Consider the following 26621-nt stretch of genomic DNA (forward strand, 5'->3'; position numbering starts at 1 on the left):
CCCAGAGCAGCTGGGAACATCACTCCTGGTGCTACTGTAAGTCTGGGGACTGTGTGTGCACAGCTGGCTCAGCAGATGCAGAAGGCTGAGGTTTGCTCCACGACGACGCATCCTCACTGGCAGTTTTAGCTGTTAGGCAGGAATAAGCCCCCAGATACGCGAGCTATGATTCAAAGGCTTAAAATTGGACAGAGGAAAGTGACGGGAGGGGCACCCCCTTCTCCTTATCTAGACCCACCTCAGAGACAGAAGCCCACCTCCTGAGTTCTTGCCTCAGTGTGGGGGATGCTGGGGTATTCCAAAGGAAAGGTCACAAGAATTTCTAACGTGGGTGAAGTGATGTGTTTTTCTCAGTCTTACCCTAGGAGCTGGCATAACCATTTTGACCCACGTTTTCCAATAAATGTTTGGCCTAGCACAGATGTAGCAATGGAAAATGTCAAGCACTCTTAATAAAAGGCTGTTGCCACCAGCCCCACCTAAAGGTACTGTAAGTTGGAGTAATGATACAGATGCCAGTTTTGACCACTTAAGTAGACTGCCCTAGTTTCTCCAAGAGACAAATTACTATCAAATTTGCCCTACAGCCTGTATGTGCACTACTAGCCTACTGAAGAACTCAGGAACCTTTCAACACACAAACACCATGCATGCCACACCCATGACATCCAAAGTAAGTGGCAGGCTGGGTGACCTGACCATCCACACCTCAGCTGATCTGCAGAGACACCATTTCATCTTTGCTGGGGGTATCTGCTTCTGCACAACCTGCCCCTGCAGTCACCCACACTGCTCCAACCGTGACATCAGGTGGTCACAAATCTCTCCCACTTTCCCATTGCCATTCATGAAATCGGTTTTACTTAACTGGCTGATGTTGGCACTTACCCTGGAACAACACAAGCAAACAAAGTTAGGTTCTTCATACAGAGACAAGCATGGACCTACATGTCTCCCAGGAACGATGCTCTTCAAACAAGGTGACACTCACCTTAATGTCAAGCTTTTACGTTTCAATTACCAAAGGCTGCCCTCAACAAGTAAAACACTCAAGCTCCTGAAAAATCACCAGTGGGAAGCACAAGTATTTAGCATTTCTGAGAATCAGGCTAAATTTACAACAGACGGAGGGTTAGGGGCTGGCACCAAAACAGGCCTTGCTATCCAGATGCAGTATTAGTCTTCTGTAAAGAATTTGTACTGTCTTTATCCAATTTCCATTCTTAACTATGGATCTCAGTGAAATGTGTTCAAACTCCCAATCCTTTTTCTGCCAGAGACTCCTAAGCAGACGGATTATTAAATTAATATTCCAAGTCTATATCCAATGTTACAACTGCTCTCCTCTTTTGGAGTGCAATTCTCTTCTGAAAAGGGACTCTGGTAAGAAAAGAAAAAAGCTTTTATAAAGATTGCACATTTATAATTTCTCCAAGGTCTTGCCCAGCAATTATGCCTACAGGCTGCAGGAAAACTGTCTAATGATTGGGATCTGATAGTGATATCCATGACCACTGGGAATAATGATCTCTGTTCTCAACTACAGGAGCGCAGAAGCATTATCTCCAGACCACTTCTTTGCTGAGCTCTGCATAACAGCATTACCTGACTGATCCTTACAGTGAGAAGACAAGCCTGTCGAAATTCCAAGAGCCAACTGCAGTTATTTTTCTTCCCCTACCTGCCTCGGTTCTGCAGCTCTAACACGTGTCAGTGACAGCAAGGAACTTGGTTTTGTCACTAAAGCAGGCAAACACTGTGCTGAGGCCACTCAAGAACTGGCCTGGTGACTCATGCTGGTGACTGAGGACCGGTTATTCCTGCAGAGTTAACTCTCGGAATAATACAAGTCTTGTCTCTAACTCAAATACCAGGTGAAGTTTTCAGTTCACCTGCGAAGATATTTCTAAGCTTGACTTGGCAAGCTGCTCAGAAGCCCAGCCTCAGCTGAAGGTCTGTGGCCTTTCAGACTGGCTCTTCATGTCCTGCTGGCTGCATGCTTGTGTTGCAGCAGCACTGCAGGACTGCCTGCACGCTAGTTACAGGAAAACCAAGACAACGTGAGGCTTCCACACTTGGATTAACTTTCCTCTGAAGGCAGCTACATAGACGCACCATTTCTCCAATCTCATTTCTCCCACTGGTAAATTGCTGAGCTTTCATTTTTGTCTAAACTCCCTCCTTGAGCTTGTTGACCGGTCCCCAAATTCCATGTGGTCTCCTAACACCTACAACCAACTACATCTCTCTTCCAGCTCCTGGTGCACTGGGTAAAAAAGCCATCATGCTCTACCACTCCTATTACCACTTGTCATCCAACCGCTTACATAAGCTCGTGACCTCTGAAATAAAAACATTTGCTTGCACTTGCGTAGAGCTGGTTGGTTGGAAGGGAACTAGAAGAGGGAAGTGATTGAAAAAGCAGTCACAGAAGCAAGCTTCCAGAATATGTCTCTTTGGTTTTCCTTTCAACTTTGCTATTTCCTCTAGTCAACCACCAGTTTCCCCTCAAAGATGAGTTTCAAGTGGCAAAGTCAATTTGTTTAACATTTCCACATACCCTCCAGCAGACAGGACTATTATAGCACATGTAATCATCTATAGTTCTGCAGCAAGCACAAATCAAAAAACATTCACCTTAGGTTGTGCACATTCATTTAAATTTGCTACTAAATGTATAAATAGGTCTAGAGAGCTCAGCATTTTTAACTTGCCAATTATCTTTGTACTGTGGTACCCCACTCAACATCAAAAATAGCTTCACTTCAGACTGAAAAAAAGAGTCAGGCTTTTCTTCTTGCACGTGGCTTTCTCAAATGGGTTTATTTGCACATGCAGTGGAGGGATGTTTTTAACCCACATTCAACATGATTTTCTGAAAAGGCAGTCTGTACACACACAGCAACCTCAGAGGTGGCTTGTGCCTGTTAGACCATGGGCAGCAGTTAGGTCCACTGAAGTGGTCAGGTTGATGAGCACAGATGTGCACTTCACCAAGGTTGTGCTGGGTGACAAGGTGAGCTCAGCTGAATGAGCCAGGCTAGCAAAGACTGCAATTTATCCCCACCCATCTAATTGTGATGCAAGGAGGTTCAATAAGCTCGATCATTCACATGAACATTCCTGATCTCACAGACAGTAATGTAAAAATCAGGTGCCAAAAAAGCATCTGGATGCACATGTGGACAAGGGAAGGGGGTAACACTTTCCCCTGGGACAGCTCTAGAGGAGCTGTAGAGCAAAGGTCATGGCTCCGTTTAAAATGATGCTGACAACAGTGAGTGATTTATTCTTTCACAAAAGTAATTTTGTGGAAGGAGTGCGTTCTTCTGCACTCATAAAAATTGTCCCATGTTAGACCAACCTCTGGAACACCACCTGGCATGTTGGTGGTGGTTCTCTCTCCCAGACCTATCCCTTGTGAGACTTGGATTTGGAAAATACATTTCAGGACTCAGTTGCCATAGCAAGCTTTTGAGCTCCAGAGAAAAATACACATTGTGGCTGCTTTGCTGCAGAAATGCAAGAGGGGGAAAGAAATCCTAGTGTATATCTTAATCAGCTGTAATGTGGGAGGCCTGAGTTTCATGACCTATCTACCATCTAGTAGTAGTCTTTGGACCAGAGGTCAGCATCTGGGGAAAACGCTGTCAGGCTACAGAGCTGTGACACTTCTTTGGAGCCCTCCTCCGAAGTCCTGAATGCTTTTAAAAGTGATACTGGCGCAAAAGGAGCATGGAGCTCCTCCACAGGAGATGAGAGCCTCATTGCCCCAACACCAGACATCCCACTGGTTCCCACTTCAGGACAGGGCCTATGGTAAGAAACAGGCATCACCCATCCCATCAAAGGAAGGTGGCAGGCCTACAAATCCTCAGCCTTCCACTTGGAAATAGAAGTTTGACACATGGTGACCACAGGGGTACAGAGTATTCTCCCAACAGATGAGAGATGCCAGCTGGGCTCTTCTCTGGGGAGATGAGTCTAGCACTCAGGCTGACCCACGTCCCATCCAAATGACCCATGCCTGACGTGCCACAGGGACAGACAAACTGGTGCCCTCTGTTAGGAAAGACAGCATCAGTGTAAACCTTAAGCAAGCAGTCTGAAATGAGAACGCCCATCTCAAAATAGCATTTACCTCTCTAAGAAAGTGGGATGTGGGAAACATCCCTTTCCTCCATCATTTCCCCTTCCCTTGCTCAGCGCCTTCTGCTCAGGGTGCAGCATTCTGATCAGGTAAGGACCAGGGACTTGTCCTCTTAAAATTCAGGTTTTGTGTCACTCAGCATCAGTAAAGGAAAAACTCGCAGAATGCAATCCAAGTCACAGACCTTGGTTCTAAAATAATTGAATGCTCAAAAGGTCACTTTTGGAGAGGAACACAAACGTGGGGTCATAGCTTCTTCCAACAGTATCATTAAAGTTCCCCTCTCTGACCAAATGATCTTGTGTTTTTATTAAATTAGCAAACTTCCAATAGACTCGTAGGGGGCACTACAGTATTTTTGACAGTTTGGGATGACTTCAGCTCATCCACCGACAATAACTGGATTATAATACAAGTCATTGCAAGGCTTTATGAAGAAGGCACATCTCACTATCTTGCAGCAACCATATGTTCCGCTGTTTGTATGTATCTGTTATCCAACCCTTACATAAGCTGTTGATGAAATTATCATCACAGGACAAGAACACTTGTAGCACGCACGAGTTGATCAAAATAACGAAGTGAAGGAGCTATATGCTGAGGTGGGACTGGTGGCTCACCCTGCCAAGCCGCAGCGGCAGGGGGAGAGAGCGTGGACCTGCCGGCAGCTGTGCAGCAGCCGTCCGTTCAGGAAAGACAGGGAATACACCGATCCTGGGGCTTGGGCTACCTAACAAGAGAGCAAACTCAGTATCTGCGCTTTCTCTGATGCAGCGCAGAGAGAAGGGCTGGGGAGGAGGTTGAGGGAAAGGCTGTGGAAGGGGGCTGCTTTAACCCCTTCGGGCGAGATGTTTCTGTCACACACAGAGGCAGACGCACGCCTCGCACCGCAGCAGCCCGGCCCTGCCAGCTGGGGCAGGCCAGCCCTGCCATGCCCAGGGGCTGCCCCCCTGGCTCCCCCGCCCCGCGGGGCGCCAGCGCCTGCCTCGGGGCACCGGCCCCGACGCGGGAAAACCCGCAGGGCAGCCCCCGGGCCGCTGGGCACGGCAGGGATGCATCCTGGTGCCGCTCCCGCTGCTCCGCGCCGGGCCGGGCCGGGCCGGGCGGCCGAGCTGCAGCCCGCGGCTCCGGTGCCGCCGGTGCCAGGCTCCGAGGGCCATGTGGCGCGTACTACGGGCACAGACTCCACCTTCCCCGACTCCCGCCCGCCCCCACGTATCCAGGAAGGGAAAAAGAGGAGGAGGAGGAGGAGGAAGGGGAGGAGGGGGAGGAGGGAAGAGGAGGAGGAGGGAAGGGGGTGAAAGGGAGGGGAAAAAAAAAAAAAAAAACAAAACCCGAAAAAAAAAAAAAAAAAAAAAAGAGAGAGAGAGGTTGAAAGGAGGGAGCTCGCCGAGACCCACCCTTCTCCCTCCTCCTCCTCCGGGTTGCTGGCCGGGCTTTTGTTTTCCTCCAGCTCCCCGCTCCCCGCACGTGATTGCCGTGTTATTGCACGGGGCGCTCGGCGGCTGCACCTATAAATAGGGAGCGGGCGGGCGGCGGGGGCCCGGGGCAGCGCGGCGCGGCCGGCCGGTCGGAGGGCACCCCCGCAGCACCCCCATGCACCCCGGCAGGCCGGCGGCACCCATGCCCCGCCGCCCGCCCGCCTAAGCGGGAGGCAGCCAGAGGCAGCGCCCGGCCAGCGGGGAGGGGAGGAGGGGAGGGGGAGCCGGCCGACAATGGCGGCGGCCGCCACCGCCGCCAGCCCCGGCAGCCCCGCCGCCGGGCCCCTGCCGCCGCCGGAGCCCTGCCCCAGGAAGGGGCCGCTGCCGCCGGGGCCGCCGCAGCCGCCGCCGGTTCGCAGCGACCCCCGCCGCAGGCAGGCCGCGCTCTCCTTCCTCACCAGCATCTCCCTCGACGGGCGGCCCCCGCCGCCGGGCAACGACGGCCCCGCCGCCAGGCCCCGCCAGGCCCCGCCGCCGCCACGGCTGGGCAGCCCCCCGGCGGCACCCACCGACCCCCCCCGGGCCCAGGAGGAGGAGGAAGAGGAGGAGGAGGAGGACGCCTTCGCCGCGGTGCAGGTGCCGGCCGCCGCCTTCCTGGGCGCCGCGGCGGCGGGCAGCCGCGGCCGCCTCAACTCCTTCACGGCGGGGGTGCTGCCGGCGCCCTTCGGCCGCGCCAGTCCGCAGGGCCCCGCCGGTGTCGGCAGCGAGCTGGGGCAGCCCGGCTCCGCCGCCGCCTTCGAGCTGCAGCGCTCCCGGTAAGCCGCTCGGCGGGGATGCGGGATGCGCGGGATGCCGGGAGGATAACGCGGGCCGTGGGCTCGCCCCGCGGGCAGGGCGGGAGCGGCGGGGGCAGCCGTGGGCAGGCCCGTTCGCCGCGGGGTGGGAGCGCCGGTAGCGCGGGGCTGAGCGGGCGCGGGGTGCTCCGGTACCGCCGGGGCCGGGGGAGCGGCGGCGGGGATGTGCAAGCGCGCAGGGCAGGTCGAGGCTGCCCGGCGGCGCCCAAGCCCCGGGGAGGCAGCGGTGCTTCGCGGCTGGGCGCCCGCGGCTGAAAGTTTCGCTCCCGTGGAGAAATCCATGCGGGCGTGCGGCTGCAGAGCCGCCGTCCTGCGCTGCAGCCCCGCGCTGTGCCCGGCGGCTGTCGCCCCGCTTCTCCTGGCCGGGGGGGAGGGCTCCTGCCCGCCGTGCTGACCGGCTTGCGGGCTGGCAACCGGCCCCGCGCCAGATGCCCCGAAGCCGGATCAGTAGCCCACACAGGGGAAGGAAATCTTTCCAGCGATGCCTACAGAGGACTGTGTACGCGCATGGGGTGTGCAGCGTCTCGCTGCCTCCCGAAATAAGCTGCTTTATCTACGAGTGGTTTGTGTTTCTGTGGGTTGTTTCTCGCCGCCGGGTGCTCTTTTGCCTTTTAATAAGCTCACCTCAAAGGAGTAACCTCACCTGCTTGAAAAGCTGAGGCTTTTGGCTAAGAAGCTGCAATCATGTAAAACTGCAAATACATAAGGATTAATTGCTCCACGGGTACAAAGTCATCTTCCTGTACTTCTTCAGCAACATACTCGGCTATCAAAGGCTACTGGGGGGCAGAGCCAGAGAAGAAGCCGGAGGAAATGACTGCTCTCCCCGAGCCCGCGTCGGTTGCCACTCCCACATTCCCCATTTGCCACACTCCGTTCGTGTTGCTCCGTTTAACAAATAGGTAGACTTTGAGTCACATGTTATTGCAAGGGTTTATAAGGGTAATTGAGCAAAGATTGCTCTAGAAAAAAACCCTTTCAAAACCAACTAGCTTGGAGAAATTGGAGGTATTACAGGAGAAAGTTGTCTTAGCTGTGTGCCTCAGCATTGGTTGTTTGTTTTTCTTCTTCCATCTGGATTGCATTGGTGGCTTTTTCGAACCCCTTTTCAGGTGCAGTGCTAGGGAGCCCCACCTTCCCAGGTAGAAAGCCTGCTGGCAGGTTACCACCCGTCTTTGCCCAGTCATGTGTCTCTCAACACATTTCCAGCATTGACAGCCCTCTAGTTGCATTCGTGGATCATCAGCACAGCAGTGTGAGATGGGCACGCTTGTCCATTATAGTTTGTGACATGATGATGCACACTGCTGCCCATGGCCTTGTGAGTGAGAAGTGACCCACAGACCATGATTTGGGAATTGCTCTTCTACTCTTGAACTTTTTACTTGTTGGTGATAATGTTCTTGGCAGTACCCTCTTGGGGTTCGAGAGACTGGATTTTCCTTGGCCTTCCAGTTAGCAAGTTTATTATTTATGCAGGATTCCTGTGTTACCTTTCTTGATTCCCAAGGATCCTCCTTGGTTTTAATTGCTTGTGTGCTGTGATCCTGCACTCAGTTCTGGCAAGGATGCTCTGATCTCACCTGTATCACTTCCTCCCTCCAGCCCTTCTTCTTCCTGTCATTGTTTTCCTTGCCCCTCCTTGCCACTTTGAATTTTTCCTTCCACAGTCGTTGCTTTTTTTTTCTGTGACATGAGAATAGTGTGGTGTTTAAGAGGGAAAGGTAATTGTTGTCCCTGTTTACAGCCTAGACATCCAGCATTGTGCAAGTTTGACTGTTCTGCTAGCATGCAAACAAGCTGAATGGGTTGCCTGAGTCCATGGCAGGGGAAGACACCAAAGGAAACCTTGTCAGGGTGCTCCTTCAAGCCCAAAACGGCCTTTCATTGTGCTATATATGTTCTTGTGGTGTAAGATGTAAGGAAACCACTTATTTTCTCATGTGTTTTTTTGTTTTCTGGAGAGCTAGATTCAACTGTGGCTTCACCAATGAGCCTGAGGCTCTCTCTTGTAGCACTTGCTTACGGCTGGTGCAGGAGAGCACTGGGTTTTGCCCCTGGCCTTGCTGACTGCCACCACACTGCACGTGTGCTGCCTGGGGCCGGCTTTGGCCTGCCTTCAGCAGATTTTCTTCTGTTCGCGGACCACAGAGGTTTTACTGAGCATTTGCTCCTCATCATCTCAGTGAAGAGATGTGGCAGGGGCTCCGTTCCTGGGTTCACTCCTAGCTGCACAGAAGATAAATTGCAGGCATGCACAAGAGCTGGCACAAGCCCAGGGATGGAAGGTTGGAGCAGACCTTCTGCTGCTCTCGGTGGAGCCAAAGGCCCAGCACGTGGCCTTGTCCTTCTGGACGCGACAGGGTGGGAGTCAGAGCAGGCATAGTTCACCTGAAGGAGGTTGCAGAGAAGTAGAGAGAAATACAGGAGATTTTTTTATTTGTTGTTCATGTGTGCATCTTCTGTCCCTCTTCTCACTCTTCCCCTTGCAGCAGGCTTGAAATTGAGTTTGATGCACTGTTTGACAGAGTAGTCCTCTCTGCTGAGGTGCATAGGTGATACTACAATGTGAAACTGTTTTCTGTTACTGTATCAGGCAAGACAGGCTGCCTTATGTTGTTGTTTTTATTTAGTTTTCAGAAACCATTGTGAACATATAATCAGAGTTTCCTGGCTTTTTTGTTTGTGTTAGCAGTTTTGTGTAATTGCGTGCTAGTTTATATTTAACAAGGTTATCATTAATGTGGTTTGGGTTTGTGCTCTATGTGTATTCACAAGAAACAAGCCATAAAAAAAAGAACATGGAGCTTCTAGCTGGCTAGTATGTTATTATATGTAAATGGAAAAACACACTTGTTTAGAAGTTGGCTTGTAGATGCCAAAGGCTCCTGTCTAATGCAGAAGGAGTTTGTCTCAGTTTTGTGGTGAATGGGTGGCTAAGAACAAAAGGCTGCTGGAAACTAGGGCCAGGTTTTCCTTCCTGGCATATTATAATTTCCAGGCATTTCAAATTAGAATTAATTTTAATAGCTTCATCTTATATTAGTGAGGAGCCCTATGGAACAATATTTCAGCAGCACTGGTTTAAAATAATTTTATATCCTGTAGATTAGCTGGTGGTCCAAGGTACTTGGTTTTGTGTACAGTAGTTGCCATAATTTTCTTTGGGAAAAATATTGCTGTTTGCACATGCGAATTTTCCTTTTCTACATAAGGCCTTTCCCAGTGGATTGGAAACAAGTGCATGCTTTTTGTGGTGTTGTTTTTGTTGCTGTTTTTGTTAAGGAAGCAAATCTGTGATTGGATTTGGAGTTTAAACATCGCTTACGGTTTGCATTTGTCTGTGTCACCGTGTCAGGCTTGAAGGCAGATGGGCAGGAGAATTCCTCCTGGGAGCAGCTGGTGCTGTGAAGGGAGCAGAGAATATCTGCTGAGTAATCGTGGGGAGGAGGTCCAGTCAAAAGGACACCAACGTTATCGTGGTCCAGATAGATTTATCTTCAGAATTTATTGACCTACAAGATGAATCTCATTTCCTAAGTAATGGGAAAATTAATTTATTATTAGTAAAGCTTGTGAAGATTCAATTTGTTTCTACCCATTAGAAAATGCAGAGCTGCATACAGCCTGAGTATTCGTCCTCTGGAGAGATGCAGTGAAGGAGGATGGTTGAAGGGCTCACTTGCCTGGCTTTTGTAGGACTCGTGAAGTGTGATGGGTTGTTTGTGCTGGAGGAAGCCTCCAGGATGACAGAATCATAGAATGATAGAATGGTTAAGATTGGAAAGGACCTTGAAGATCATCGGGTTCCAACCTCCCTGCTATGAGCAGGGACAACCTCACTAGACGAGGCTGCACAAAGCCTCATCCAACCTGGCCTTGAACACCTCCAGGGAGGGGGCTTCCACAACCTCCCTGGGCAGCCTGTGCCAGTGTCTCACCACCCTCATGGTGAAGAATTTCTTCTTGATGTCTAACCTAAATCTACCCTCTTTCAATTTAAAACCATTACCCCTTGTCCTATCACTGCCCTCTCCATTGAAAAGCCCCTCCCCAGCTTTCCTGTAGCCCCTTCAAGTACTGAAAGGCCGCTATAAGGTCTCCCTGGAGCCTTCTCTTCTCCAGGCTGAGTAGCCCCAATTCTGTCAGCCTGTCTTCATAGCCGAAGTGCTCCAGGCCTTTAATAATCTTTGTATCCTTTCTCTGGACCCTCTCCAACAACTCCATGACTTTCCTGTGCTGAGGGTTCCAGAACTGTACACAGTACCCCAGGTGCAGTCCCACCAGAGCAGAGGGGCAGAAGCACCTCCCTGACCCTGCTGGCCACACTTCTTTTGATGCAGCCCAGGATGCAATTGGCTCTCTGGACTCCAGAGCACACTGGCAACTCATGTTGAGTTTCTCATCTACTACCACCCCCAAGTCCTTGTCCTCAGGACTGCTCTCTAGCCATTCTTTCCCCAGCCTGTATTTGTGCCTGGGGTTGTGCTGACCCATGTGCAGGACCTTGCACTTGGCCTTGTTGAACTTAAGGAGGTTGGCACTGGCCCACCTCTCCAGCCTGTCAAGGTCTCTCTGGATGGCATCCCTTCCTTCTAGAGTGTCAACTACTCCATGCAATTTGGTGTTGTCAGCAAACTGACTCCATGTCTCCAACAAAGATGTTGAACAGCACTGGTCCCAATACTGACCCCTGAGGAACACCACTTGTCACTTGCCTCCACTTGGACACTGAACCATACACAACAACTCTCTGAGTTTGGCCATCCAGCTAGTTACTTATCCATGAAGTGGTCCATCTGTCAAACCCATGTCTTGTCAGTTTGGAGACCAAGATGTCGTGTGGGACAGTGTCAAATGCCTTGCACAAATCCAAGTAGATGATGTCAGTTGCTTGTCAGGAAGTGGCTGAGGAGCTGAATCCCACCATTTAATTTTGTGGCAGAGGGCTGAGAGGTCGGAGCCTGGTCCTCATTGAGCTTGGGCAGGCAAGCATTGCAAACTCATCCCACCACAGGAGATGCCTCCAAACGGGGCATGCTGGAGACAAAAGAAGAGTCTCTCAGAAACAACTGTCTTGCAGGCAGAGTCTTGAAAGAGGAGCAAAACAAAGAGCTGGGACACTGTCCACCCTGTGGGGTCATCCCAGCATCAGGAGTGGGCTTGTGAGCTGCTGAAAGCACATAGGACCTTTTGTGTGTGATGAAGCCTCATCTATTCTTTAAACCTAAAGCCCTTCAGGCAGCCTGACTTTCAGAATGATGTATACAAGAATAGCGTGAAAAGAGCAATTTAATGGTCTGAGAAGTGAATGGGAAGTGCACGTGCAGTCTTTTCATAGGTGTGTGACTTTTTATACCACTGATGGTTGCTCTCTGTGAAGGAGGGGATGCTTATTGATTTCAGCTGTCCTTTCAGCAGGCAAAATGGCCATCTTGTGCCACTCTGAAGGGCAGAAGTGCCACTCTGAAGGGGGACATGGAACAGCAGGGTTCAGACTCAGGTAAAAAGGGCTGTTGCACTGTTTGCACCCGTGTCCCACTGTATGTCTTGGGGTATATCCCTCATGGCCTGTTTCCAGTGCTGCGGGCCCCGTGTAGGTCTTTGACTGTTTCCAAGGGCTGCCCCCTCCTCGAGAAAGGGCTTGCTGTCCCCATGCACACAGCCTGCAAGCTCTTCCAGGAGTCCTGTGAGGGACAATGAGTGTGCCTGTGTCCTTCAGCATGAGCAGCCTGACAAGCCATATCCTCAGGGTCACTTTGAGCTGTTGAAGAGCAGTCACTGACTGCTGGTGGACTTTCTGAGCTGCGAATGTGCAGAGCACAGCCAGCTTCACATCAGTTTGACCATCATCCATCACTGTTGGCCTCTGCCTGCCTTTTCCCTTGTTCAGGGCACAGGTTTGTGCCTCCCTCTGTCTTCCTTTGAAACTTATGGAAATGTGGTCATCTTCCAGATGGTAGTTGAACCAGTGGTTCAGAAGTCACTGTGATATGATGATACACAGATAGATACACCATAGATGCATCAGCCCTGTTCCCTGGATACACAAATGTTTTAAAGACAAATCCCACAGAAGTTTGTTCTGGTATATTTTAAGCTTGTATTCTTCTTAGTAGGGATCTCTGGCAGGTAAAAAAGTAACATTCATCACCCAAGATAAAAAAACTCCTTTGCTGTCAGTTCTGAAGAGGAGCCTAAACAGAATGTATTGTTCATGACTACTAGGGAATTAACTAGACACATTCACAGAGGGACAGGCACTGACAGGGAGCTGCCTCTGCTGAAGCCTCAGGACTCAGGTTTTGAAGTGAGATGGCCTTAAGAGCCCGATGAGTGAGAGGGCTCTGATGGAGTGGTTGTTCATTAACTCATGTGAGAAAACCTGAGCTGGTAACGTGGGAGGAATCACGTTTGCGTTGGCTGCCTTTGCTGGCTACCAAATCAAAGCTTTCTAGGTCTACCCCTGCTTCAGGAAGTCCCGTGATTGCACCACACAGGTGTCTAGCTGGTATGGGGTGACCCCTTATTAACCATCAGGGCAGCGGAGGAGCAAAACAGTACAGCAGCTTTGCTTATGTGATCAATGTACTTCAATTTCTCCATCTTTTCACCTGTTTCTTGATTGGCAAAGCTCCTACGCAGACAGCCAGGCTGGCCCTTAGGAGCCTTCTACATGGGTCTCCTCTGCACAATACTCCTGCAAGCATCTTGAAATGGGAAAGCAACTATGTGTGTCACCAGTCCTCCAGACCATCACAGAGACTTAGTGTGATGGTAGATAGATAAGGTAATGACAGATCATAGTTTGATGACAGCTTTTGCATAGGAAGTATGCTTTAATCTGTAAATATTATGACTTTGAGAACTCTTCTGGTGGAGGATATAGGCTAGCTTGAAACAGTTCAAAACAGCTAAAACACAAAAATGGGATTCCCAAGTATGCTCTCTGAAAGGAAAAAATGCCAACCCTTTAGTAATTTTGTGGATTCCTTGTTTCAAAGAAGTAAATAACAGGTGGGCTGTCCAGAGGCTCTGTAGAGTGGTGAATGTGATAGGAGGTAAAGATGAGAAGCAGAAACAAATCCTGATTATTTTTGTTGCTTTAATCCCCCCTGATTTCAGTGGTTTGTAGTCTTTCAGGCAAGATCTCCACTACACAAACATGAAGGCTGATCTTCATAATTTAACCTGAAAATGGAGAAGTTTGGGTTTACTTGTTGGCACTTCTGTACATTGAAATGTCAGTAGACACCAGCTTATCCTATGTTAAATATGGGAAATCAGATTCTGTTTGAGCTATGCAAATATCCACAAATTCACCTCTGGCCGTATGCTAATACCTCCAAGCATGTAAGCAGTCCTTTCTGACACTCTTTGATGCTCTCAGAATTGCTATTGATGTCTATGGGGCTGCCACCAGATACCAGGCTTAGCAACACAGCAGGTGCAGTGAGATGTGGAGCTGGCTAAAAAACCCCCTTGCCGGTTTGCTGTGAGAAGTATTATTCCTAGAAAATGGAAATGACATAATTTGGCATATGGAGAGTATCTATCCGCTGGCATGCAGTCTGCAAATAACATGCTGAGAAATTTAAGGAATGGCATTTGATTTTTAAGAAGAGCTTAGCAGAAGTTTTATTTGCTGCAAGGATAGTGTAAAGAGCTCAGCAAATCAGTTAGGAGAAGAAAATTTCACCAGTGGTTGGAGAAAACATGGTGTGCCAGTGGGAGAGTTTGAAGTGTCTCAAGGTTTTTCAGGCTACAGTATGCTGATTTAGAGGTGTACATACTTAAGGACCTTTGAGATTCCTTTACAGGGGCTACTGTATTATATTCGTAGCAACTGCTTTCCTGTCACGAATGATAAATGTATTATCTGTTCTCATGGTGTGTTTCTTAGCAGCTGCGTTTGAGTTTTTGCCTAAGGAAGGTTTTCTATTGTGGAAAATTTAGAAGTGAATGAAAAGTGAAGCAAAGGCTACTTTCCCTTCTGGAAGAAGTCTTTCTGAAAAAAAAAAAAAAAAAAAAAAGCCTTTCACCCTATATATGAATATAAGGACAAGCAGATGTTCTTAGCAAGCAGTTCTGTTTTCCTCCACATTGTTACAGATTGGGCTAGCAATTCTGTGAAAGTGAGGTTTATGGGAAAAGAAAGATTCATTTACCACAACTGAAATGTGTTTTCCCCTGCTTGTCTTGGATGGCAGAGGAAGGTATGTCCTTTCTGACCCAGGATCCTGCAAAGCCTGAACTATATATTTACATATGTATAAAATTACTCAGTTAAATTAAGCACCAGTGTATAAAGTTACTCTGGTAAGTAAATCTTTGCAGTATCAGGGATTTTACTGTATGATATTGGTGGGATTAAAAAATAGAAAGCTAGATAACTCTATCATATTTTTTCAGACAGCAGTGGATTACATTTTGGTGCTCCTACATGTAATTGTCTTGGCACTTGTTCTTGTCACTATCACTAGGCATATCAAGGATGAGGGGGTCATTAAGAGCAGTCAACATGGTTTTACCAGGGGGAAGTCGTGTTTGACCAACCTTATAGCCTTCTGTGAGGAAGTAACTAGGTGGATAGATGATGGTAGGGCAGTAGATGTGGTTCATCTTGATTTCAGTAAAGCATTTGACACTGTCTCCCACAGCCTCCTCATAGATAAACTGAGGAAGTGTGCTCTTAATGGCCAGGTAGTGAGGTGGATCATGAACTGGTTGAAAGGAAGAAGTCAGACAGTTGTGGTCAATGGGACAGGATCTAGTTGGAGGTCTGTGATGAGTGGAGTCCCTCAGGGGACAGTACTGGGACTGGTGTTGTTCGATATTTTCATCAACGACCTGGGTGGGGGAACAGAGTGTGCCCTCAGCAAGTTTGCTGATGTCACTAAACTGGGAGGAGTAGCTGACACACCAGAAGGCTGTGCTGCCATTCAATGAGACCTGGACTGGCTGGAGAGTTGGGTGGGGAGAAACTTGATGAAATTCAACAAGGGCAAGTGTAGAGTTCTGCATTTGGGGAAGAACAACCCCATGTACCAGTACAGGTTGGAGGCTGACCTGCTGGAGAGCAGGACCTGCTGGTGGACAGGAGGATGACCATGAGCCAGCAATGTGCCCTTGTAGCCAAGAAGGCCAATGGCATCCTGGGGTGTATTAGAAAGGGTGTGGTTAGTAGGTCAAGAGAGGTTTTCCTCCCCCTCTATTCTGCCCTGGTGAGGCTGCATCTGGAATATTGTGTCCAGTTCTGGGCCCCTCAGTTCAAGAAGGACAGAGAACTGCTTGGAAGAGTCCAGTGCAGAGCCACAAAGATGATTAAGGGAGTGGAACATCTCCCTTATGAGGAAAGGCTGAGGGAGCGGGGTCTCTTCAGCTTGGAGAAGAGGAGACTGAAGGGTGACCTCATCAGTGTTTACAGATATGTTAAGGGTGAGTGTCTTGAGGACAGAGTCAGGCTTTTTTCAGTGATGTCTAGTGATAAGACAAGGGGCAATGGGTGCAAACTGGAACATAGGAGGTTCCATGTAAACATCAGAAAAAACCTTCTTTCCTGTGAGAGTGACAGAGCACTGGAACAGGCTGCCCAGAGAGGTTGTGGAGTCTCCTTTGCTGGAGACATTCAAAACCCACCTGGATGCCTTCCTGTGTGATGTACTCTAGGTGATCCTGCTCTGGCGGGGAGTTGGACTGGATGATCTTTCGAGGTCCCTTCCAACCCCTATGATTCTGTGATTCTGTGATAATCCCATTACCAAGGTAAATATGATTAGGTTTTAAAATCTATATGCTGTCAGGGCAAATCACCAAAGGCACATGAGTTTATGCGTAAAGGCATTCAAAAGAAGCATACATTTTCCTGCAAAGAAGAAACAAGTCACCTGATTTTGTGTAACAGGAAAAATCTGTAAGGTGACATTAGGCTGACTTCTTTCTGTACTACATCATACAGCTGGAAGTGAGCCATGTGGAACGAACAGGGGTGAAGCTCTCGCTTTTCCCTTTCTCTGTGCTTTGAGTAGGATGTTGAACACTGAGAAGTCAGTAGTGTCACTCTGCAGCCTGCTTGCAGGTAACTTTTTTCTGCCACCTGCAGGCTGTCTGTTGTGTGTGGCCTCGCCCATGATATATCTGTGTACAGGACATACCTACAGATACTTTTTGTGTAAACACAAGGGACAGAGAAGTGATTCTGGGATGTGGTGGTGGCGGCAGTGCAGCCTCAACAGGTACCAACCTGTTGGCGCTGTTGCTGTCATAGAATCATAGAATGGCTAGGGTTGAAAGGGACCTTAAAGATCATCTAGATCCACCCCACCTGCATTGGCAGGGACACCTCCCACTAGACCAGGTTGCTCAGAGCTCCATCTCTCCAGCCCTTGAATACTTCCAGGGATTTGGCTTCCACAGCTTCCCTGAGCAACCTGTGCGAGCTTCTCACCACCCTCATAGTGAAGAATTTCCTCCTAATGTCTCATCTAAATGTCCCCTTTTCAAGTTTTAATCCATTACCTTTTGTCCTCTCACTACATGCCCTTGTAAGCAGTCCCTCTCCAGCTTTCCTGTAGGCTTCCTGTACTGGAAGGCAGCTACAACGTCTCCCTGGAGCCTTATGTTCTCCAGGCTGAACAACCCCAACAGTCTCAGCCTGTCTTCATGGGAAAGGTGCTCCTTCTCTGATCATCTTTGTGGTCCTCCTCTGGACTCACTCCAACACCTCCATGTGCTTCTTATGTTGGGAACTCCAGACCTGGGCACAGTGCTGAAGGTAGGGTCTCACAAGAGTGGAGTAGAGGAGGAGAATCACCTACCTTGACCTGATGGCCATCCTGCTTTTGATGCAGCCCAGGACAGGGTTGACTTTCTAGGCTTTAAGTGCACATGGCCTGCCCATGTTGAGTTTCTTGTCCACCATCACCCCCAAGTCCTTCTCCTCAAGACATCAATCCATTCTCCACCCAGCCTGTATTTGTCCTTGGGATTGACCTGACCCAGGTGCAGAACCTTTACTTTGTCTTGTAGAACTTCATGCAGTTTGCACAAGCCCACTTCTCAAGTCTGTCAGAGTTCGTCTGGATGGCATCCCTTCCCTCCAGCGTGTTGACCTCACCATGCAGTTTGGTGTTATCAGCAACCTTGTTGAGGCTGCAGTCAATGCCACTGTCCATGTCACTGACAGAGATGTTAAATAGCACCAGTCCCAGTACTGACCCTCGGGGAACATCACTTGTCACACATCTCCATCTGGACATTGAGCCGTTGATGACAACTCTTTGAGTATCACCATTTTTGCAGTTGAGCTTGTACCTTGTGGACTGTGGGAAGACTCATGATGGGTGTCTGTTTGTCCTCTCGCCTCCATGAGGTGTAATTTCCTTTCCCATTTCAGGGTGGAGAAAGAGTTACTGCAGGTACAGTGTCAGCAACTCCTAGTGTGAAAGTGGACGGGGAGACACACAGGAGGCTTCAGCATTCCCAGCATCATTGTTTCTGGTGGGTCTGCCATCGGTGGAAGTGCAGGGAGAGGTCCCAGACATTTAACAAGGTTGAATCACACAGAGCTTAATGCAGCAGAAAGGAAGAGGAGGAGGTGAGAAGCCCTGAGCTAAGCTGTCTCCTTGTCTGACAGGAGGTGTACATGCTGTGGAATTTCAGTTTTCTGGATGCATGGTGCTGGTGGAGAGCAGAGCCTTACTGCCCTAAAGACCTAGGATGCCTTTGGCACTCAGGTAGGGCCTCTGCATCACTGCTTTCCTCTGATACCCCCAGCACATGTAGGAATACAGAATGGGGAGCCAGGGGTTGAATGTCACATAAGGGCCTTTGCCTTCAGACTTCCTTGGATCACACACATAGATTTGTGTGTACACAAGCACAGGCCATACCTACAGTTCAAGAAGCTTTCATCGCTCCTCGTTGACACTGGTGTGTGCTGGGAACCTGCACTTCCCACCCCACTGCACTCAGCCTATCTGAATGATGTAACATAAATCAGAAGCTAGATATGAGCTATGGTCTGAAATGTGTGTTGAAAAAAAATCTTACCTTTTTTGTTTTTGTACTCACCAACTTCATTCCTTGTGTTTTGTCCGTTACACCCTTCTATGGACAAAACTCTTATTTCCCTTTTGCTTCTGCACTTGTGTTGGTACCTACAGCTCCAAGAAAGAGGATATTAACTTCCTCCTTTTTCAGTCGAGGTTGCAATCAGCTACACCCAGGCAAGTGTGTTAGGTAGCAGAAGGATTGCCCACGTGTCTGGGGTGCAGTGGACTTGCACATCAAGGAGTGAAGTCCTCGTTAGATGACAGAGAGCTACATGAAAACGAAGGCTCCATCATGGTATCTAGGACATGGGTAGAATTGAACAGGCTTTGTAGTTACAAGCAAAGTTTGGAGTTGTCCAGATTTACTTATGAGAACAATACCTTTTCTGACTGCAAAACACTGTCTTTTTGGGTAATAGGAAGAGAGGAAAAACAGCTTTCAGGTGCTACAGTACAAAGTACAGTTTAATGGCTGGGGTAGGAGAGTTACGCAGGTGCTGTAGCAGGTCGTGTGAAAAGGTGTGGAAAACTCACCAACTACTATTCATAGGCTTAGAAGCATGGTATTTAAAACAGAAAGGTATCATGACATTTTCTAAAATGGTGCTCACATAAGCCCTGGTCTTCAACACATTGTGTATCTTAGGAACCTCCTTAATATCATGAGGCTGTTTTCTTAATTAAAGCAAAACTGGGTTTGATCTTTAATTGGTGGTGTTTACTATTTTGTGGAATGCCATCTTTTAGCGTCACCTAATTCAGAAGAAGTGGCAGCTAAGAGGTAGTTGCTTAAAAAAGCAGAATTACTTACAGCAGAACACAAAGTGCTCCTGTCAAGTGCCTCCATCGTGACCTTTGAGATTTATTTGTAAAATCCGTATTTTTCTATGTGCATGACTCGCCTCAAGATAAAATGCTTTTCTATTTTAGAAGGCACTCCAGGTACTGCAGAACGCACAAGCAGCCTTCCAAATAGCAAGTTACTTGTTTTTAGGAACAAACCTCATTGTCCAAGGCTTTTTGCCTCTGTTTGTTTTAAAGGTATTATTATAAATAATGGTTTCTTGTTTGTTCATCAGTTTCCGTATGGATGTAAGGCTACTCAAGTCAAAGATAGTGCTAGGGCGTAGCAGGGAGCAGCATTTGAGCAAATAAATTTTAAAGTTAAAAATGCAAATTGTATTAATTAGCCAGCACAGTTAATTAGTCATGTTCAAGGTGGTATTTTCTGTTGCCATTCTTATGTTCTGTGTGAAGGTTGAATGGATGATGTGAATGGAAATGTGTATTTTCTTGCAGTGAGTTTTTGGGCTTGCAAGCTTCCTTCTGGAATGATGTAGCCTTGTAGCAGGAGCAAGGATGTTTTTTTATGGTGTGGTACTAATGCTGTGCTCAATGCTGTACAAAATGCCGTTACTTGAAATCCCATAGGATCAAAACCCTGTGCCCCACAAAGTGTTTTGTGCAGTAGGGCACTGCACAAGGGTGTGGGTTGTAACTGAAAGTCACTCCCAAAATGTGGGAGGATGGGGTGGGAGCAAAGGGGCTGAAGAGACAAAGCCTTTGTGAGCCACTGTGTGTTTGAAAAGGTCAAGGCATCTGAAAACGAATGGGGCTCTGAATTAATTGCAGAATTGCTCAGGTACAAATGAGCACAGGATTAGGCCTGTCTTTTCTATTTTAGATAGATAATATTTCTGACCTGCCAAGTGATTGCATATCTGAAATATCTTACTGGATAAATGAATGTGATATCTACAGTTGAGAGTGGCACCATCTTTTGTGAAACTGGCAGTTGTTGTCTTGCAGTTGTTGCAGTTCTGGTTTGTGTGATCCCCAGGAATATTTCAACATGATATTTTCTGGGCTTTCGTTTTGTGTGTCATTTACATATGTTAGAAGAAGCACAGCTTTTGAGAGGCTCTTGACCCTTGCATCCACTTTCCCAAGATCTGAGGTTATGGTAATGAAGACTTGACTTCACTTTCTCCAGTGTTCTGTATTAGATGTCTGTCTTGTGTTATTCCAGCTCAAGGGAGCAGAGCCATTGAGTAATTCAAGCTGGGATTTTTGAAGGAGCCTCTGAACCATGAATTTTGAGAAACTCTCTGAGCTCCTTTGAAAATCTCACTCTGAAAAGACAGCATGTGCTTTTCCCTTACAGTTTTCCACAGATTTTGCTTGCTGCTCTGTCCAGACCTGTTCGCATTGGTTTACTTGTCCTCCCTAGCATTTTTTGGGGGAGTGGTTGCCATTGAGGATTCTAATTGTGGTTCTGCTTTTATTGAAGTGAACAGCACAGCTCTGGTTTAATCCGTGGGATGGAGTGTTTGGTTTGTGCTGACGTGTTGATAGAGATGGATAAAAATGATCTTTATAAAGCCTGAAGTGTGACTTTGGAGGCCACAGTATTGTTAATCTTTTGCGTCTTAGCCTGTGAAGGGACGTGGGTCCTTAAGAAGCAGAAAAACAGAGGTGCAGGTTGTACTCTTCTAACACAATGTGATTGTAATTCTCTGATTGCTCTTCAGGCTGTTCTTTCCACAAACTCAGAATGAGAGCAAAATCAGAATAAAAAGACATCTCAGAGGTTCAGTTAGCTCCTCACACAATGTGCCTGTGCCATGCTTTGGGGTGATGGTCAGTCCCACCGGGCTGCAGTCTTCCTTGTTTTGCACAAGCTGTTTAAACATCCAGTGAGCTGAAACAAAGTTAATCAAGAACCACCAGCACTATACATTATTTAAACCTGGAGCCTTTGTGAGAGAACTGGGCCTTTTCCACCCAGAAGGGCCATCCATGTCTGTGTCCACAAGCAGCATAGTCCAGCAGGAGCAGATTGGTAAAAACAGGAGCTTGGTGCTGAGGACCATATGTCCACGCTTCAGATGTTCAGACCAGCTCTAGTTCCCTGTTCACAGAAAAAGGTATTAATGTTGAGCTAGTTTAAATTTCTCACACCCTTCCACGTGGGCTAATACACTTTTTGTTTGGCCCTGTGAATTCATATGCCTTACCTCTAGACATTTCCTTTGGAAATAACTGATTTCCTTCTTTCCACGGGGGTTTTAAAAAATATTTTGTAGGGAATTTTTTTTTCTTGTTGAATCAGATTACTGAGCATCTCTTTTCTTTTTACTAGTTCTTTGTGGACTTTCTAAGTCTTCATTTCATAGCGTGGTAGATTTTGTGAAAATGGATTTTTTTTTTTTTAAATTACAGTTACTCACATTAACAGACATCTTTCCTATCTGTTTAGTGGAAAAGGTCAAACAGGAAAACCAACATTTCAAAATTCTGTATCACATGTTGATGGCAGTTTGAGCTTGATGAACATGGACATCTAATGTCATACCCAGCACGGTTTCACCCTTGCCCTGTGCTGGTTTTAGATGTCAACTTGCATCGGCTGAGGAAGTAGTGGCTTCTGTTTATGAGGTCTGGGGAGGAGGATTTGTTTGCTTAATTAAAAGAAAGAAAAAGAGCCTCTGACCTTCATACAAAGTATAGCTAATTTCCCTTTCAGTGGAAGCAATAAAGCAAAATTTTTGCCAGTGATTTCGATGTCAGTAGCTACCAGAGGAGCCTTCATGTTGGCTCCCACCTGAGATTTGCAAGGGGGAACCAGACCAGGGTTTGGCACAGGGGTGCAAGGTTGTGCTCTGCCTCCAGCACTGCCATCTGCAGCTCCTCACACACACATTTGTGCTTCTCCCTCTTCCCAGCCAGGTGCAGGCAGTGTTTGGCAAATGCATCCATCTGCCCCTACCTATCCAAGCACAAAGCTATTGCCCCTCCACCTTAGACAAGCTCATTGTCATTCAGCGACAGTGGCAGAAATGCAGTTTTGGTTCCTTCACTGGATGGATTCTTTGTTAGGTGCTGCTTCTTCTAAAAGAAAAACAAAGGCATATAAATATCCTGTTTTCCAAACAGTGGTTAGCAGCTCCTGCCCAAGAGAGGAAATCTTCCCAGTTCTCATTATTGCTTTGTCACAGGTAACTGAATGCTGCTCTGGTAGCACTTGCACCTCTCACTTTACTTGTTGAACTCCTACAGATGCTTTCTCACTGTCAGGGTTGAGTATCCCAGTTTCCACTGCCAGGAGTGCTGCTGGCTGCCCTGTGACAGTGCCTATTGGGAGAACCTGAGCATTGGCTGCAAACCCCTGGTCCTCTCCCCTCACCGACGCTGTCACCTTCTCACACCTTCTTGCTCTGGAAAGCTTCACCACGGGCACATGGTTTACTTGATCCTCATTTTTCTTGCTGACATTGTTCTTGCAGCCTGGGAGGCTGTGTAGCACCTGTTGGACCATGATGGGATGGCTGGAGCTGTCACTGTGAAGGCTTTTGAAGTGCTTTATTTCAAATGGTGGCTTTGTGTCCATGTTACATTTGTCCTTATTGGTACAAGAAAGGATGTTTATTCTATGTTGATAGCTGTGTTTATTAAGTGCAAGGGTAAGTTTTTCCAGTTGCTAAACCACAATTTTTTTCCTGTCTGGAACTACAGCAGTTCTGTTCCCAAATGTGGTTTTCAATTTTATTTTTTGTTTCTTTAAAACCTTCTGGTCATGGTATGTTGTGTCTTGGTGCAAAGTTAGTTCAGATAATAAAAACAGCAGAATGGACTGGGAAGGGGAAATACTCAGTCTTAGGGCCCCTTTCTCTGTGCCTTTTCTGGCTAATATAAATACAGAGAAATTTTTGTAGCAAGCAAGTCCAAAAGGTTGCTAACAGTTTGTCTTCATACATTGTAGTATTGCCATCAGGATACTATTTTCTGTGTATTACTTACTCAGATGCTATTTTACAAATACTTGAAAGCTTTAAATAACCAAGAATATGCTTCCCAAGTTCCTACTTAGAGCCACAAGAAAGAGATGCATATTTACAGACAATAAAACATATTTTTGGGAGGAGGAACATTGTTTTTTTAATTGCCTGTCTGGTATCCTTCTTGGAAGAGAAAGTGTTTTCTGTAGCTGCCTTGTGGTCTATCTGGTGTTTGTTTAATATCTGTCATAAAATAATGTATCTGGTACTGGCACAGGTAAAACTTGAGCTTGCATGTAACTCCCTGGTAGGGTATTTTAAGTGGGAGACTGTTGTGTGTACACAACTCCATTAGGCAATACCATTGTTCAAAATCCTTTTTTTTTTTTTTTTTTTAATTTTTCCTCTCTCACAACAAAGCTCTTAGGTCTGCGGTGAAGTGTTCAATGACACATTTTTGAATGGGCCTTTTGCCTTGCTTTCAGGTCTTTAATGCAAGAAGCTTTACCGGGAAACAAGAATCTCATTCTTCTCTTGTGTTTATTCAGCTTGGGGCGGTGATGCTGAATATGCAGGCAGACACACCGAGTCAGATGATCTGTGTGATATTATATGGTTAGCCTTTTCACACAGAAATAGTTTAAAATCCACATTGAAGTTGTTAAGTCTGCATTTAATGGCTGTGCCACCTAAATATGTCTTAACCCTTTTAAAAAGATGTTTTTGTTTGTTTTCACCCTTCTCTAAGACTGTTCTAAAGTACATCCTCCTTGTGTTACATTTAGTCACATCTTTTGAAAGAGTTGATCAGTTTGAAACAAGTATTTCTAAACTAGCTTTTGTCATTGAAAAAGGGCTGTACAAAAATAGAGCCTGATCTTGCAAACACTTAGAAATACGTTGTCTTACTCTCCCAGGTAACTTGCTGACTTTGGCTTATGAGGTCATTGCCTAACACAGTCAAAATGAGCATTTTTGTAGTTTCATTTGAGCACGAGCCCCATCAACTGAGGTTTCTGCAGAAATGCATCATTAGTCATGTAGTTAGTAGCTTTATTAAGAATAATGAAGTGTAGGAGTTTTCGTAGGATCAGATCAAATTATTTGTATAAGTGACTTCCAGCTATTAATCTGATACATTTTAAGATTTTGGAGAGAAGGAACTTTCATTGGTCATCTTTGAGATGTTTCTGTGAATTTTTGTGTGCAAGTAGTTCTTGCAGTATTAAAAACTGAGTATGACTTATGACTTGGGAGAATGCTGGGCACTAAATCAGTGAAGTCTGTGACAAAAACAGATTTTTATCCAAAGTAGGGGCAAAATGAGATTTTTTCAAGGCATTTCATGCTTTATGTTCTCCTTTATATGGTGTCAAAATTTTTACCAGTTGATTTAAGTTTTTTGTTGTCTGTCTGATGCTGCTAATAGAGCACAGACTTTTTCTGCTTGTAGGTGACTGGAGGTGATTTGGGGCAATTAAATTGATTACTGGCCCTAAAGCATAGGCTGGCTGAAGCAAACCTGCTTGCAATTCCAACATTTCACTTTACAGCCCGAAGTATCACTTTAAACTGAAATAGTTGCTGGTTTAAGCAAGCACACAGGTCTGGCTCTGCTCACGTATAGCCCCATGTTCAGGTTTTTCAGCTTTCAGAAATCCTTAGCTTTTTATATTGCATGGAAGAGAGCCAGATACACTGCATCTGTTTTCAGAGACTTAATTTTTTTTTTTTTTTCTTGCACATGCAAGTGCCCTCAGCAGAATTCAGTAATCATGTCAGAAAAGTAGCATATGTCTGCTCGTAACACTCCTGGCTTGAGGAAACGGAGGAGCAAACAGCAGGTACCATGAGCTGCAGCTTAGAGGTTTTATAAGTTTTTTAGTAGATGTTTTAAAGATTTTTAGGATGTTTTTTTCATGCTGGCTGGAAGCACTAGCAAAACGTCTAAATCACATGATGTGATAAAGGGTCCCATATCTCCCCTCCCGTCTTTGTTGTAGAGGAAATTATTCCAATATCACCAACTTCAAAGTCTTGCAATGTATGACACAGGCTTTTTAAAGTTCTTGTACTGCTGGGATGAGGTAGAAATGCTCACTCTAGTCACCTTGTATTTTGTCTTTTTGACAAAGTTCCTAACTTTCAAGATCAAAAAAAGATTTAAAAAGATCCAGCCTTAAAAACCTCCATACCAGAAAGCAAAAATTAGACTCTTTAAGGAGTCTCAGAAATTCATGAATTTTTAATACATCTTAGCTTTGTATTTGTTTAAACACAGTCACAGGTCTCTCATGCCTTCTGCTTTGGAGGAATCAGCACTGAATACGGAGGCACCGTATGTACATGTAGAGTTCTTTCAGCTATTTTTTCACAGGCTCTCCAAGGCTCTCCAAAAAATGCCGAATACCACCATGGAAATGGTAACAACTGTCACTGTCATTATGTTGCTTTTAGCATTTGCCCTGGGACCACTGGTCGTGGGAAGATGCAGCTTCTGAGGCAGATGTGGGTACAGCACAGGTGGTTTGGGGCAACTGTGGCACCTCAGTACCACAGCATCCCCTGGCAGTAGGACTGTCTGGGGAATTGCCTCTTCACTGATATCCCCTGTAACAGGAGCCAGGGTAAGGTAGATGTGACACTGGAAAGTGAGCCAGCACACCCTGACCATGAGCAATGCTGTTCCTGAGTTTACAGGAGGAGGTGCTGAGAAATGCAAGGGTGCCTGTGTGTCCACCTGACTGCTGAACTTCTTTACCTCATCCCCTCCCCTCCAGTGGTATTTGTGGGAAGGGTCTGGATATCAGAACCCCCTTTGTTGTCTTCTCCCTGAAATGTGTGATAATGAACTTAGTAAGAAGGTGCTTCTGATTTTATTTTATTTAATATCACCTTTTTTTTTTTTTTCCTGCAAGGTAATTGACTTTTTAATTTTAGCCTTTCACCTATGGACATGACCTGGTTGGCACTGTTCCCTATCTCAGCAAAACCATCCAGCTGCTCTTGGGCGTGCTATGTAGGCAGCCAGTAGGTTGTTGACCTGTCACGAGACGAGATGTTATCTCCTGCTGGGCTAAGATGTTCAAATCCAGCTCTGAACTTATTCAGAATTACCTGTTTTGCACAAATACGGGTTTCATAATGATGTTTTATGGTCACACCAGGGATGGTGCCTGCCAGTAGTTCATCGCCAGCTCTTGCCAAAACTAGTCCCAACAGCAGCTGCTCACATGGGCTGTCCCAACAGCTGGCTACTGCCCATAATCCTGTCCTTGGGGTATGAAGCCAACCAATGAAGTGTCCACCTAATTAAAATATCTGGGTCTGAATGACTTAATGATTTTTGACAATAACAGAATTAC

General features: G+C 46.8%; 1 protein-coding gene across 1 annotated transcript in view; it reads left to right on the forward strand.

Moving 5' to 3' along the window:
- The first annotated feature begins 5824 nt into the window (after positions 1-5824).
- Positions 5825-26621, forward strand: part of CABLES1 (Cdk5 and Abl enzyme substrate 1) — a 78963-nt gene continuing 58166 nt past the window's right edge. The window contains exon 1 of the mRNA XM_051612846.1: positions 5825-6386. Within this exon, the coding sequence (XP_051468806.1) occupies positions 5866-6386 (521 nt within the window). The 5' untranslated portion in view covers positions 5825-5865. The remainder of the gene's footprint in view (positions 6387-26621) is intronic.

This window comes from Apus apus, chromosome 2 (assembly GCF_020740795.1).
Source record: "Apus apus isolate bApuApu2 chromosome 2, bApuApu2.pri.cur, whole genome shotgun sequence".
Taxonomy (NCBI): Eukaryota; Metazoa; Chordata; class Aves; order Apodiformes; family Apodidae; genus Apus; species Apus apus.